A 16,994-nucleotide genomic window follows, 5' to 3' on the forward strand; every position below is an offset into this window, starting at 1 on the left:
GTATGTAGCCTACTATATCAACATGTACTGTATGTAGCCTACTATAACAACATTTATGTAGTCTATTATAACAACATGTATGTAATCTACTATAACAACATGTATGTAGCCTACTATAACAGCATTAATGTAGCCTACTATAACAATATGTATGCAGCCTACTATAACAACATGTATGTAGCCTACTATAACAACATGTATGTAGTCTACTATAACAGCATTAATGTAGCCTACTATAACAACATGTATGTAGTCTACTATAACAACATTTATGTAGCCTCCTATTAACAACATGTATGTAGCCTACTATAACAACATGTATGTAGTCTACCATAACAACATGTATGTAGCCTACTATAACAACATGTATGTAGCCTACTATAACAACATGTATGTAGCCTCCTATTAACAACATGTATGTAGCCTACTATAACAACATGTATGTAGCCTACTATAACAGCATGCATGTAGCCTACTATAACAACATGTATGTAGTCTACTATAACAACATGTACTATATGTAGCCTACTATAACAACATGTATGTAGTATATTATAACAACATGTATGTAGCCTACTATAACAACAGGTATGTAGCCTACTATAACAACATGTACTATATGTAGCCTACTATAACAACATGCATGTAGCCTACTATAACAACATGTATGTAGCCTACTATAACAACATGTGTGTAGCCTACTATAACAACATGTATGTAGCCTACTATAACAACATGTATGTAGCCTACTATAACAACATGTATGTAGTCTACTATAACAACATGTACTATATATAGCCTACTATAACAACATGTATGTAGTATATTATAACAACATGTATGTAGCCTACTATAACAACAGGTATGTAGCCTACTATAACAACATGTACTATATGTAGCCTACTATAACAACATGCATGTAGCCTACTATAACAACAGGTATGTAGCCTACTATAACAACATGTATGGAGCCTACTATAACAACATGTATGTAGCCTACTATAACAACATTAATGTAGCCTACTATAACAACATGTATGTAGCCTACTATAACAACATGTATGTAGCCTGCTATTAACAACATGTACTGTATGTAGCCTACTATAACAACATGTATGCAGCCTACTATAACAACAGGTATGTAGCCTACTATAACAACATGTATGTAGCCTACTATAACAACATGTATGTAGTCTACTATAACAACATGTATGTAGCCTACTATAACAACATGTATGTAGCCTACTATAACAACATGTATGTAGTCTACTATAACAACATGTATGTAGTCTACTATAACAACATTTATGTAGCCTAGTATAACAACATGTATGTAGCCTACTATAACAACATGTATGTAGCCTACTATAACAACATGTATGTGGCCTACTATAACAACATGTATGTAGTCTACTATAACAACATGTATGTAGTCTACTATAACAACATGTATGTAGCCTACTATAACAACATGTATGTAGTCTACTATAACAACGTGTATGTAGTCTACTATAACAACATGTATGTAGCCTACTATAACAACATGTATGTAGTCTACTATAACAACATGTATGTAGTCTACTATAACAACATGTATGTAGTCTACTATAACAACATGTATGTAGTCTACTATAACAACATGTATGTAGTCTACTATAACAACATGTATGTAGCCTACTATAACAACATGTATGTAGTCTACTATAACAACATTTATGTAGCCTCCTATTAACAACATGTATGTAGCCTACTATAACAACATGTATGTAGCCTACTATAACAACATGTATGTAGCCTACTATAACAACATGTATGTAGCCTACTATAACAACATGTATGTAGTCTACTATAACAACATTTATGTAGCCTACTATAGCAACATGTTATATGTGAATGAGGCTGACTGGTCAGTGGCCCCTTCTGACCCAGTGACATTACTGCATGGAGAGACAGCAGCCAGCAGAGGGAGGAAGAGAGCTGGTTATCTGATGAAGAGTCGTTCAGGCAGGTTATCTCCCATGCCTATGTCCATGGGCAGACTGGCCATATGGCGGACTGGTCCAGTTTTTGCCAAGTGGGACTGTCTAACTTGTTTTTTTTGTTTGTAAAATGATCATTATCTGGTTAATAACAGGGGGCCTCAAGGGAAAAAAGGGGATGGTGTAAGAAATGCCAGGGCTGATTTCTGGTCCCAGTCCGCACCTGCCTATGTCTGTATTTACATGTTGGGCCCGAGCAGGCTAGTCACCCTTTCTTGTAGCTTCTTGATGACCATCACAAACATTCTAGTACCGTAGTTCGTCCATTTACCTGTTGTTGAGTAGAGTGGTTGGTTAGGTGCCATTTCCCAATGTGTAGACTATCTTCAAAAGGCCTTTATCATGGAGAACAACTCTGAATGCTAGATGGGTAAGGGCTAGGCTTGTATCGTAGGCCTTTCTAGCTTCAATTCAGTTCTTCCATCAGCCAATCAGAAAATGGGAATGTAATATCAAATTGTGGTCACTGTCTTTGATATTGGATTGATTTGGTCAACTTTTGAAATACCAAGTAGCAAACATTAGTGACTGCGAAAACAAATGTAGTGCCATTTTGACGGAACAGTGTCATTTCTGGTGGAGTGGAAAGGGCCTATGGAGTAGATTACAGCAGGCTATAGGTCCATTTTTACAACATGAATTTAAAGATTCATAAACCAAAAACTGTTATATAGACCTAAGGGTAAGGAAACAGGAAGGATATGCTGCTTGGTTATTTTTGGGGTTGTAGAGGTCAGGCAACTCAGCCTGTGTTGCGTGCAGTGAGCTCTCCTCTCCAGCTCCCTTTTCCCACACATGATGAAAGCTGTCATGTTCTGAGCCAACCCGCGCATGTGTTCCACTCAGAGCAGCTCAAGCCAAACCCCTCAATCAATTTCTATTCATAAACGCCCTTTCAGCAGCAAATAGTGGAAATAGTTCAGCTGTGCCTGGGGAATATGTATTGCGCGCAAGGGGAATCTGATGGTGATTATATTGTGACGATGTCTCGGAACACACGTCATGTCAGTCACCGTAATTGTTGTTTTGGTCTGTACCCGGCTGCCTCTCGCCTCTCGGGGGCTGAGCAGGCCCAACCAACCATGCCACAACAGTCGGTTTAGGGCCTACACAACCCAAATGTGTATTTCACAATAATTGGCTTTCTGTGAGTTGAGAAAAACATGGGGGTGATCTTTAGGCTGAAAATGGCATTTGCTTGCCTGGCATTTACATGAGCTTCCTGTTGTCAGGCCGAATCTACACACTAGGCCTAGCTAACAGAAATGACTTTGATATCAAATACAAACATAGTGAATGTTATTTATGATTTTAAATGTACTCATTTTCAAATTCCAATAAACAAATGTGTGACGTAGCTAGCATTAGAAGTCAATTGAAAATGGCTTCAAGGTCGACTGATTATGTTCATAATGATAGTTGACTGTAGGCCACAGAGCTTTGTTTATCCTATGGCTGTTGCATCTGTATTTAAGAGAGATGTTCAACCTTTATTTAACTAGGCAAGTCAGTTAAGAACAAATTCTTATTCTACAATGACAGTCTACCCCAGCCAAACCCTCCCCTAACCCGGACAACACTCGGCCAATTGTGCGCCACCCTATGGGACTCCTCATCACAGCCAGTTGTGATACAGCCCGGGATTGAACCAGGGTCTGTAGTGCACCCCTACCACTGAGAGGCAGTGCCTTATACCACTGTCTCACTCAGTCAACTTAACTCTCCTTGTGTGGAACCATGTGTCTACTATAACAACCTCCACAACACAGAACATTCTTTTGGTTGTTCACCCGAAACACACACTGTTAACAGCTGTGCAGTATTTCACTCAACCTCTTCAGCTCGAGTGTTTTCTGTGCAAAGCAAAACCTCTCACTATTATAAGATCTGTGATCATGTGGCACTGACAGCAGGGCGGTCGTGGGAAGTCCCTGGGAAGAGACGAGAGAGAAAAAGTGGGAGAAGGAGAAACAATAGGAAGAAGATGGACAAGGACAGAAAAGAGAGGGATGAATAATGAAAGGAAGGAAAGGTAGATACAGAGTAGATGTGTGGAGGTTGAAGTTGATGGTTCTCTCTCTCTTCTTCTCTCTCTCTTCTCTCTCTCTCTCTTCCTCTCTCTCATCCTCTCTTTCACTCTGTCTCTCTCTTTCTCTCTCTCTCTCATCCCCTTTCTCATTCCCTCTCTCTTTCTCTCCTTCTCTCTATCATCCCCCTCTCACTCCCTCTCTCTCTCTCTCTCTCTCTCTCTCTCTCTCTTTCTCTCTTTCTTTATATCTGTCTCTCACAATCACTCACACACACTCACCATACACACACACGTACACAGACTCCCCCCCCCTCTCTCTGACTGTCTCCTCTGTAATGAGCTCCAGATGTGGAGCTGAGGGGGGGAGTGAAGGGGGAGGAGGGGGGTAGCAGCTTGCATGTCATCTGTGCGAGTGGAGAGAGAGACGCCCGTCCAAAGGGACCCTGTCAGTCCTGATGGAGTGGCCAGGGCCTGGGGCGAGGGGTGCGGAGGACAAGGGGCGAGGAGGGGTACAGGGGGGCGAGGGTTAGAGGGGTGAGGAGGGGTACAGGGGGGCGAGGGTTAGAGGGGTGAGGAGGGGTACAGGGGGGAGGGGGTCAGAGAGGCTGTACATCTGGAATCACTTCAGGTCAGTCTGGCCTGGCCGTGAAAGGTGAGCCAGGGCGCCACTGTGCTGTGCAGACCTGCAATGACCACGCACCCCTGGTATCTAGTACTATCCCATATTGACTACCATACAGCAAACCTCCACAGTGACCAATGCCGTCACAAACCAATATGGTCAAAAACAAGCCCTAACACTGTTAGGGCTTGAATAGGGCTTAAAATAGTCCCTTTCTCATACACAACAAGGTGTAGGGACGACAAGCTGTAAAATACATTGGATTGCGCTGCAAAGATGTCAAACACCAGCAGTTTTATGGCAGGATATTCAGTGTCAAGTTAAGTCAACTAGTGTTTGTTTACGACAGGTTATGAAGGGCCAGTGAGTAGAAACACCTCTCTCTGACAGCCGCTGAGCACAAAGAGGCCACTGTGCCCACACTTTTAGAGAGAGGATTTCCCTACTCGTAAATATCTATTTTTTAAAGATGGAATATTTTTGTTTGTGGTAATCAGCAGATCGTGAAAAGCTTGAGGTTTGGAGAGTAGCGTTATTCTGAAGTCTGTCCCTGGGTTATAAAACACTTTTAAGTGGACATGCACAACTTTCAAAAGTCATTTTCTCTCCAAATGGTCACCAATTATTTGATTTTTTAAAAACAAATCCAATGTTTGAAATGGCCTCTGTTGCAGTTGCCGAATGGAAAAATGGCACTTGGTGTCATGGTTATTTTACAGTATGAATGATATCTATGGATATGGCCTCCTTAGGAGCATAATATTTGTTCCTTTTTATTTAGCAGAAGTCTTGAGCCATACCAAGATCCAAGTCACCGTAGAAAACAGTTAAATCAAGTACAGGCTTAACTGAATGAACCACAAAGACTGAATGCAATATTACATTTTATTCAATAGTTTGGAGAATGGCCTCATCTCCGAGGGAAGATCCTCAGAGCCAGATGTGATGGCAGGTAGCTATGTGGGACTACTGGCCGGGCATCGAACCCCCCGCTGGGGTAAAGGAGTTACAATGACGCACCTTAAGGTTATTATAGCTGCTGGTGGTGGGGAGGTGAATGGTTGTTGAAAACTGTTGCTGAAAGACAGCAAGTGAGAGAACGAAGATAAGTTGACATATAAATACATCCCAAGACTTACGACCCATATTGGTTGAGCGAGAGGAAGGTGATAATTGCAAAAGTGAGCCCATAGGTTAAACATCAAGCGTGAGGAATGTGCATAACGGGGCCGTGCTTATAGGCTATAGGGTCAATAGGTGAATGTCATTCTGCACGTGGCTAATAGGAAAGAGGAGAAGAAACAAGACACTATGTCCCTAGAATAGGAAACAGAGTGAATTATGTTATGCTTCCTGGATGAAGTTAAACAAGCTTTCACACCGGCCTTCCTGATTGAACTTTGGTAAATTACATTTGATATGATTCCCTTTCGTCAACAGCTCATAACACATTGTATTCTAAAAATAACTGCCAATATTCAAAAATTCTAAATATTCAAAAATTCTAAATATTCAAAAATTCTAAATATTCAAAAATTCTAGATATTCAAAAATTCTAAATATTCAAAAATTCTAAATATTCAAAAATTCTAGATACTCTAAAAGCGGCCTCCACATCTTTCTATTTAAATAGTTTAAATCTCATGTAGATATCGTGGCTGGATAGTGCAACCCTCAAATAGCTTTCAACCGTGTAAGTCTGACACAGTGGCATTACTTTGCTTGAGTTTATTAATATACATGATTATCTGTTACAAATAAAGAATATCATACAAAGATGAAGCGAAACTACGGTCTTGGATTCAGAAATAGGTTACATTAGCCTTTCCTGTATAGTGTACCATGGCATTATATGAATCAAAATGCGCCGGGAAAAATGTTTGCTTGTCACTGGAATAAAATGGAAAGAAATGTGAGAAGAAAAAATATTAAAACGTATAAATGTTTGTAACCTCCCAAGGATAAGTCCTTGTTGATGTTGTTGTTGTTGTTGATCAGGAAGTTACTCATCCCATTCTGCTGTTATAATCCTATTGAATGCTCTATAATAAAAATACAGAAAACTCCATTTGAAAAGTCGTCCATCCTGGTGTCTCCTCCTCATCTCCTCCTCACCCCAAGGAAGTGGTCACTGTGGTCTTGACCGTGAATAAAACTAGAAATGGACACTGACAGCCTGACAGTCAGATTGATTCTGTCAGGATTTCCATATCTTTGGAGACTAGCCTTTCATTTAGTCAAAATCAAATTGAAAGAATGAATAAAAACAGTCATTTGCTACAGCATCCAGTCCCAGTCTAGATGTCTTTGGTTTAATTGGTTGATCTCTTTGGTTTAATTGGTTGATCTCTTTTGTTTAATTGGTTAGTACAGACAGCGACAGTTCAGCGATGCTCAGGATAGGAGAGACGCGGCTCACAGAAACAGCCTCTCATGATTCCCCTGCGTCGCTTGCTTTCTCATCAGATGCTTCAGGTTTGCGGACAGTATAGGAAGCAGGTCCATCGCTATAGCGACGACGCTCCGGAACGAGAGGAGACTTCAAGCTAAAATGGAGGGCAGATCTTAATCATCCCTGTGGGGGCCAGGCAGGGGTCTTACTGTCTGTCTGTGTGGGACAGACGTGTGAGAGAGAGAGAGAGAGACCCCAGCCCCACCATGAAGCCTCTCTCTCCCCCCTCTCTCCTCAGTTGACCGTGGGCACGTGGTTCAAGCTGTACTCCTTGGCTTTGAGCCGCAGGTTGGCGATGCTGTTAGCCATGTTCATTCCCTGGGATGTATTGGGGTTGGAGCATGTGGGGGGGTAGGTTGCCATGGCACTGGAGGAGAGAATGGTACAGAGGGCAAAGGTCAGATAGAACTGTAACCAGCGGCGATGGAGCCAACATGACAATGTGAGTTCAAGTAGAATAGCATTGTTATTAACATCACAGAGCTCATCATGAGGAAAAACATCAAATGTGTTTAATTGTTCATTGCTGTAAAAGTCCAGATTTTGGCAGTCTTTTTAATGATGACTGAATAATTCATTTGTTTTGACTTACTCTGGAAAATACCAAAGACACATCAAGCCAAAAAATAAAAAAATAAGGAACCACATGTAGTAAAGTGAAAGAGTACTTGCTTTGTGAGGGCAGCATTTTCTGTGGCACTCGCATTGGCACTCCCTCCGGCATTGGGTACCAGCTTAATAAGAATATATAAATGGTGATGTATGTGTTAGCACCACATTAGTGTGATATTATTCACTGGCATTACTTCTGGTCATGTGACTATCCACTATAGTGAGTACAGCCAGGCCAGAAAGCCATCCCAATTTAGTCATTTAGCAGACGCTCTTATTCAGAGTGACTTGCCTACATTTTATTATTTGTCCCCCGTGGGAATCAAACCCACAACCTTGGCGTTGCAAGCTCCATGCTCTACCACCTGAGCCACATGGGTTCCCCACTGAGATACAGTTGGAGAATGGAGTCTTTGGTCATAGCGCCTAGGCCAGAAATGTTATACTTAGTTTCATGGGGGGGGTTTACTGTAAATCACAACCAATGTAACCAGAGGCACAAAAAATCCTGCCCAGTGGAGCCTGCTGTTGCTCTAGTGTTTATTATTTGGTATTGTATAACAGAGAAGGTCACAGGGATCAACAGTGGATTTAATACGGTTTGTTTTCAGATTATCACCTCATCATGAGGGCCATTGGATCTCTCATTCCTCCCTCGTGTTAAGGAGAATGGAGAAAAGGAATGAAAAGAGAGAAAGACTGACCTGTTTACAGATACTCTGTAGTTCTAGAAATAGGACTCACTCTATATTGTGCCACCATAGATTATACAAAACATTCATGCACTGTGTTTTTAGAATATTCGTTTGTGATGGGTATAAGGAAGGTCATTGGAGAGAGGAGGTTAGGGGTGATGGGGTGTTAGTGAGGTGAGAGGGGGTTGGAGGTTAGGGGTGGTGGGGTGTTAGTGAGAGGAGAGGGGTTGGAGGTTAGGGGTGGTGGGGTGGTGGGGTGTTAGTGAAAGGAGAGGGGTTTGGAGGTTAGGGGTGTTGGGGTGTTAGTGAAAGGAGAGGGGTTTGGAGGTTAGGGGTGATGGGGTGTTAGTGAGAGGAGAGGGGTTTGGATGTTAGGGGTGATGGGGTGTTAGTGAAAGGAGAGGGGTTTGGAGGTTAGGGGTGATGGGGTGGTGGGGTGTTAGTGAGGTGAGAGGGGTTTGGAGGTTAGGGGTGATGGGGTGTTAGTGAAAGGAGAGGGGTTGGAGGTTAGGGGTGATGGGGTGATGTGGTGGTGGGGTGTTAGTGAGGTGAGAGGGGTTTGGAGGTTAGGGGTGGTGGGGTGTAGTGAGAGGAGAGGGGGTTGGAGGTTAGGGGTGGTGGGGTGGTGGGGTGTTAGTGAGGTGAGAGGGGGTTGGAGGTTAGGGGTGATGGGGTGGTGGGGTGTTAGTGAGAGGAGAGGGGGCTGGAAGTGGCATTAAGGAAGGGGTGGTAGGGTTAAAGTGTGGTTATTGCAGGAGCAAGGGGTGAGAGGGAGCCTGGGGTCTGAAGGAGAGAGCGGTTGGATCTGTGTTTTCGGTGAAAGGGGTAGAGCTATGACAACGATAGGAAGGAGGGGGGGGGGTCTACCTGTAAGGAGAGGCACTGCCCCAGGATAGGTAGTCATTTGGGCGGGGGGCCGGACGGGGTACGATGGGCTGCTCCACGGCCGTGACGTCCCCGGAGTAGGACTTAAGGAGCGAGGCGTTCTTGCTGGCCAACATGGCTCGCTCGTTCCGACGAAACTTTGCTCTTCTATTCTGAAACCACACCTGGGAAAAATACATACAAATGAGCGCACATTCAAAGAATTAATGTACAGTAGTCCCTCAAATAAAAGCAGTCCAATTGATAATGACAGTAATTATAGACGTTTAATTTAGCTACAGTTTATAAACTACTTTTAATACTGATATAAATCCTTCACACTATATCTCTATGTAAAGTGTTATTCATATCTGAATATTTCAGAACTTATATCATATTTAACTCCTGAATTTAATGATATCAACTACTTCTCCATGAGATTCATGTTTTACATTTTACAATGTGTAAAAAAGGATTAACATGCATGTTTTAAAGGTCATGTTTTATAACCTTTGTTCATATCTAATAGATACTGTAACACTGAGCCGTATCTCTCAGCACGCCATGATGATGAAATACTGTCCCTTCAGTGTCGAGTCTTCCATACTCAACCACACACACACACACGCACGCATGCACGCACGCACGCACGCACGCACGCACAGACACACACACACACACACACACACCACATGCCTCCTTTGTTAGCAGATCAAGGGCCTGACTGGGGAACTAATAATGTCGTTCCTCACTCTGAAATCAAATCCATTATTAAACGTTTTGGGAGCGCCAAGGCTCGGGAGGCACAGCTTTACGCAGCGCCTCAGGAATGAGCCCAAAGTCTCTTTTATCAAAGGATTTCTGCATCCCGCTCTGGTACGAATTAATCGCAGATGTTCGCTCCCTCTCCTTCACTCTCTTGTTCAGTCTCTCCCTTTCTCTCTCTTTCTCCAGCTCTCTCTCCTTCACTCTCTTGTTCAGTCTCTCCCTTTCTCTCTCTTTCTCCATCTCTCTCTCTCTCACACACACACGCACCCACACATACACAACTGTGCCATCAAGATCTACCCAATGTTTTTAATAAATATCATACAGTTGTCTGATATAGAGAAATAGCCTGCAAGGTCCTTGGGTCCTAATAGTTTCCATGATTAGAGGACACAAGAACGTGGGAGCCTGAGGATCACCTATTAGGATTATGCTGTGGAGTCCTCTTTATGATGAGACAACACAAGAACGTGGGAGCCTGAGCATCACATTTTAGGATTATGCTGTGGAGTCCTCTTTATGATGAGATAACACAAGAACGTGGGAGCCTGAGCATCACCTATTAGGATTATGCTGTGGAGTCCTCTTTATGATGAGACAACACAAGAACGTGGGAGCCTGAGGATCACCTATTAGGATTATGCTGTGGAGTCCTCTTTATGATGAGACAACACAAGAACGTGGGAGCCTGAGGATCAACTATTAGGATTATGCTGTGGAGTCCTCTTTATGATGAGATAACACAAGAACGTGGGAGCCTGAGGATCACCTATTAGGATTATGCTGTGGAGTCCTCTTTATGATGAGATAACACAAGAACGTGGGAGCCTGAGGATCACCTATTAGGATTATGCTGTGGAGTCCTCTTTATGATGAGACAACACAAGAACGTGGGAGCCTGAGCATCACCTATTAGGATTATGCTGTGGAGTCCTCTATATGATGAGACAACACAAGAACGTGGGAGCCTGAGGATCACTTATTAGGATCACCTGGCTGGGGCTATTAGGATTACAGTATGCTAATGACTGGGAGGTCGTGGTTCTCTGTGGCTCAGTTGGTAGAGCCGATGAGGCCACCCAAACTAAAAATGTATGTTTAGGATAAAAGCGTCTGCTAAATGGCATATACTGTGATCCTACCTGCACCCGTGCCTCTGTGAGGTTGACCCTGCGTGCCAGGTCCTCTCTGACGAAGGCGTCGGGGTAGTGTGTCCTCTCAAACACCCTCTCCAGAGCCTGCAGCTGGCTGCTGTTGAACGTAGTTCTGTTCCTCCTCTGTTTCCTCTTCTTCTTCTCCTCTGCGTTCAGCTGCTCATCTACAACACAACATCATGGTCAGACACAGGAAATACTTCGCACAGACTAACTGTAGAATATGATCTGTGATCTAACAGAAACAGTAAACATCCTCTCACTGTTGACTGTCTGCTCCCAATAAGTATTTTTATATCCTACATTTGTTTATCCCATTTATACGCATACAGGTTCACACAGATAAACATACTACGATAGAGATATATGTTATATTTTATACGGTGTATAATGTACTGAATACAGGTATACACACATAGGCTTACAGTACGTAAACACTTCCTGTCAATAGCACCATATTGTCTCTCAAGTGTGTTCACTGTGGACTGTTTCTACAACCCCGTTTGTTGTCATCATGTAACGTAATGAGAGAAAGAGGGAAAGGTAGAGGTAGGGAGAAAGAGAGAGAGAGACATCGTTACAACACTGTATATAGCCATAATATGACATTTGAAATGTCTCTATTCCTTTGGAACTTTTGTGAGTGTAGTGTTTACTGTACATTTTTTATAGTTTATTTCACTTTTGTTTATTATCTAGTCCACTAGCTTTGGCAATGTTAACATGTTTCCCATGCCAATAAAGCCCTTTGAATTGAATTGAATTGAATTGAATTAAATTTAATTGAGAGGGAAAGCGAGAGAGAGGGGGAGAGAGAGAGAGTGAGAGAGAGAGAGAGAGAGAGAGAGAGAGAGAGAGAGAGAGAGAGAGAGAGAGAGAGTTGGAGGGAGAGAGAGAGAGCAGGAGAGAGTGAGAATACTTTTCTTGTCAATCGCCAACTATGTATGCTTTATTTCTCTCCTCAGAGGATGTATAACCTCTTCTATGACTTTATTGTACTGAGAATGTTATAATTGTTACTGTTGCTGCAGTGGGTGAATGTGTGAATCCAAATTAAGCCTACAAGTCTCTTTTGGGGGATAGTTGCACAATTTCACGCGGAAGAACAACCATTTACAGTTCTCAGTAAGTTCCCACAATGTTGTCATCTTTTACCCATTCATCAACGGAAAACCATGATGAATGCACTGAACAACAGCCATAACGTTTCTATTAAAAGGCCTATTCTCTTAGTAAGTTTATTTTCTTTATAGCAAGGCAACACAGAATGGAGTATATTAAAGTATATTAAACTTCATGTTTCTCTTTATTTTACCAATCACATTTTCTGTCGCCTATTGCTGTGGTTGGCCTTGTGGTCGAAAGTTTGGAAGACTCAATAAGGCCCCAACATTTATATGCTAGGGCAGGCTTAACATAAATGTTAAATCAGTACCTTGTCCATTTCAATGTTTTAAATATGTAGGTTTTATATCAGGAATACACCCGGAGAGACTAATAATACAAAACAAAACAAAAATGCGCACAGTCGACATTGGGAACACAGTCGACATTGGGAACACAGTCGACATTGGGAACACAGTCGACATTGGGAACACAGTCGACATTGGGAACACAGTCGACATTGGGAACACAGTTCCAGGGCTATAAGAGGCTTATCTTAATTATACCATTAACGATCAAATACTGTGTAAAAAAAGTTTGAAACTAGAATGTATAAAATACATGTATTATGTTATGCTAATAATTTATATTAATCTGAAACCAATTGTGAATTCTGTAAAGTTGCAATTGCACTCATTGTAATAGGGTATCTTGTTGTAAACTAATGATAAAAGAACAACTGCTAAGTCACACGTAGCAGCAGACGATATAACAGGACATAAAGGCTATTTCTGTTATTATGTTACTCATATCAATTACATGTATCATAGCGTAATGGGCGTGGGAAATGGGCTTCAAAAATCATTATTAGGCTAAATAATTGTGCATAAAAAAATATACACATTTTTTCAAATACAACGATTGCCAAAATAATATAATCGATATAGGCTATTTGTTTCTATCAAATTTAACTGAGGTTTATTCATTATAATGTGTAAATTTCGAAATTACAAATTTAAACATGAACTGAAAATCGATAGGATAGTTCTGCACTAGGAAAATACCCACTGGGCACACATGTCAGTTCAACGTCTAGTTTTGATTTACATTTGGTTGAGTTGTCAACTAAGGTGAATTCAAAGTGAAATCAACCATCAATGTCACTATGTCATTGGATTTAGGTTGCAGGTTGGGTGAAAAAAAAAAAACTAAAACCCTTACAGTGATGACTTTTGCAAATCCAAACTGTTTTCCACGTCATCAGTTATTTTATTTTTTTATGATATGGAAACAACGATTATTCAACCCGTTTTTGCCCAGTAGGTATGTTGTTTGTCACTGCTAAAAGAATACATTAAAATCGTGTTATTATGTGAAGGCCTAAGAAATATAATAATCTGAGCTGAAAACATTAGGCCAAAGGTGCAGTTGTTGTTTGCATACTGACAAATGGCGTGATGCTTTACTGGAGGCTGATCGAACCACATAAGAAACCTTTTATGTGGTAAACGGGGTGAAAACCATTCAATTTCAACGGATGCCTATAATCATGATGATTTAGGCCTTAACCAAATTATAGTAGTCTAGATCCTACTGCGATCTGATTCCATGAAAAAAATGTTTATGGGAATTAGTTAAAGCTCGTGTGAAATTGTTGGTAATATATTGTAAAAGTAAGAAAATTCACAACGATGATTTATGGGCTTTGCATGATGTTAATTGTCCAAGCTATGTGTTCCGCCTCCTAATATTACACGTTTATTGCTTGTTTTCTATAGGCCTAAATGTGTTTACGAATACCAAACATTACACAAACATCCCAACATGATTAATTACGGAACATAGTTATTCTTGACAAGCAGATCTAGTGACGTTGTGTTATTTGATCCCGTAATTGTCACAGCCACGTCAACAGGACACATCCGATAATTATGACAAATTATTATGTAGAAATATTCTGAAGTTGTTTGACAAGCGAAATAACTGTGAATTAACGACATCAACTTGCGCCTTCCCTTACCCACGTTTCTCACATACCTCTCCTCGAGGTCCGATTTACCCGTAAAATAACAATAACACTCATTAAACCCTAACGTTCTGTCAACCTCTCCAAATGACTCTGGATAGGAGGGCGTATCACCCGGGACCTGACGGGTTCATTTACTCTCTCAACAGTATGGCTGAATGGGGAAAACCCGCTGTGTTCTTTTGCTTTTAATGGGGTGTATCCAAATTGACTTCTGTCTCCTCTATCGCATTTAAAAAAAATGTTATAGACAAACCACATTTCAAGCTATCCTCCTGACCCATCTAAGTCATCAAGGCAGTTGTGGACGCCTCCATAGTAGTGTTTGTTTTGATTTATTATTGTAAAGCTTGCCTTTCCCATAATATTTATTTTGTTTACCATATCCACCAACATCGCCATACTTCGTTGACGTCAAAGTGTTAATGGTAAATGAATTGTCGTTTTCAGTGTAGTCGTCAGAGACGATATATTACCACGAGTCACTAAGGACTCTATATTTCAACGGGAAAAGACTGTGCAAGACTTAATGAAAATAAATGAAAGTAGCTTGCAGTATTGTGTTCATAATTCTGTACGGTATTTGTTCACACTGTACACTGCAAATCTTCTCCAAAGAGGCCCACTCAAATTACCGATGGCGCACACCAAAATGAGTTCAAACCTCAAATCATGCGGATTATTTTGCGAATTATTAACAACATGGGTTCCTATAGTTTACACGATATAGACCTAGCCTGCATTTGCTAATGTAGCCTAATAATCCATTTCTGCGTTAAGGTGTTAATCAGTCCCGAGTGTATAGGCTGCACTTGGTGTCCACTTCTTACTTACTCTCCTGCTGGGTGGTGTCGCTCCCACTGGTCAGCCCCGGGGACTCCAGCATATTCCTCCCCGCCTCACCGACACTCTCGTCCGCCTGTGTCCCAACCATTTCCCTGGCCTCCTCCAGATCCAACAGGTGGCTCACGGAGAAGTTCTTTTTGGCTTGAAGGTTTTCCAGATTCGATGTAATCGGACTCTCCAAGCGATTTGATATCGTTGCTTGCCTGTCCCTTACATGTGCATAGCTAGAAGTCATGACGCAAATAGGATACAGTAGAAAAAAACTGAGCAATAATAATAAGCGAGCCAAATGGATCCTTGCACATAGAACGCACGAACAGGAACAGCGCCTACAAACCAGCCGGAGAAACCTCAGTTTTCCAAGCAAAGCACAGTTGCTGCTCACATCCAGACGCAGCAGCCGCAGTAAACCAAACTTCTACAGATAGAAGAAAAAAGCTTTTCCCCTTGTTTGTTTTCCCTCGATCACAAATCTCTACGCATCCGGTCCATCCATACACGCGCATAAACAACAAATAGAGTCTCCATATAAAATCACAGCGTCCTGCATCTGGGTTTTCAAGAAGTCCTCTTAAAAAGTCCTCCCCACTTCCCACTCCTGTTGACTCACGGTCGCAACTGACTGAGCTTAACTGATGCCGAACAGATGCGCTCGTGTGTGCGTAAAGCTGGCTCAGCTCAGGGCTGAACGCACTGGGAAACTGACTCTGCAATGGCTAAGGCACCTTTCTTGGAACTATTGCTTTTTCTCAGTGAGAATCAGTCGACCCTCTCTTGCTTTCCCTTCACTCTCTCTCTGTTTCTCTCAGTCTCTGCTTCTCTCTTGCTCTGGCACTTCAAATGAGGCGCACGCTGGCACGCTGGCACGCTGCGGATGCTGCCTGAACCAGCCGGGGAGTAAATGAAACTCTGAGACTCCTGGGAGGGTAGATGGACCATAATAGGAGTCCGTAATTACGTGGCGATGCTTGTGTGCTGTTTCTGACGTTTCACAGAGCCCCTCGCTACGCTCCCGTCCTCCTCAAGCTCTACCCTCCCCTTTCAGCAACAAACAGCCACACCAACAACGTCTCCACCACCCAAAACCCACTGATTAAGGCTTTTTAACGAATCTCTGGCAACCTTAACCAACCCCTTGGACCCCGCGGCGGGAAGAGCCCCAGGAGCTCTGGAGGGAGGGATAATTATCACCCCATGTGATGATAGCGTCAGTAAAGAGATTTTAACTGTCGGGGTATATCGGCCCCAGACCAACCCAATCACTATTACTGTTCAGGACGATTTATTGTCAATGTCTCCTCGTAAAACTGTTATCAGAACAGCAATTATGCAGTATACTTTGAATAACCACATATCTAATGAACATGTTGCCATGGGCCACATGTTCATTAGATATGTGGGTATTCAAAGTATACTGCATAATTGCTGTTCTGATAACAGTTTTACGAGGAGACATTGACAATAAATCGTCCTGAACACAAATAAAGAACCTCTCCTTTCCAGCTCATATAGCTAGCTCAAAATAATACCAAATAAAAACAATGGTAAACAATATATTCTTAATTAATCAACTGTAATAATGCCGTTATTGGCGTTGCTTAGCTATGATTCACCCTGGCACACAATAGGCTGTAACCAAATCCAAACCCCAGATATTCTAATAGGCTGCACAAGCCGTTGTCTGACAAACATACATTTGTAATACTTTGGGTTTAGTGCAAAATTCTATTCAGAATTGTTGGAATTGGGGTCTCATTTGTGTGCGCTCTGACTGGGGGTCTTG

At 42.0% G+C, this 16,994-nt stretch overlaps 1 protein-coding gene across 2 annotated transcripts; it reads right to left on the reverse strand.

Moving 5' to 3' along the window:
- Positions 1 to 6,403: 6,403 nt before the first annotated feature.
- prrx1b (paired related homeobox 1b) lies at positions 6,404 to 16,068 on the reverse strand. 2 transcript variants are annotated; one of them, XM_029633296.2, is made up of 5 exons: positions 15,200 to 16,068; positions 11,224 to 11,399; positions 9,317 to 9,498; positions 7,815 to 7,876; positions 7,370 to 7,509 (listed from the first exon to the last, which is right to left on the reverse strand). In XM_029633296.2, exons 1-5 carry the CDS (start codon positions 15,444 to 15,446, stop codon positions 7,454 to 7,456), a joined length of 723 nt encoding a protein of 240 aa, XP_029489156.1. In that variant the 5' UTR covers positions 15,447 to 16,068; the 3' UTR covers positions 7,370 to 7,453. The 2 variants fall into 2 exon arrangements, with proteins under 2 accessions (XP_029489155.1, XP_029489156.1); XM_029633295.2 differs by lacking the exon at positions 7,815 to 7,876 and having other exon boundaries at positions 6,404 to 7,509.
- Between the last annotated feature and the right edge of the window lie 926 nt (positions 16,069 to 16,994).

The sequence above is a fragment of the Oncorhynchus nerka genome, linkage group LG24 (assembly GCF_034236695.1).
Source record: "Oncorhynchus nerka isolate Pitt River linkage group LG24, Oner_Uvic_2.0, whole genome shotgun sequence".
Lineage (NCBI taxonomy): Eukaryota > Metazoa > Chordata > Actinopteri > Salmoniformes > Salmonidae > Oncorhynchus > Oncorhynchus nerka.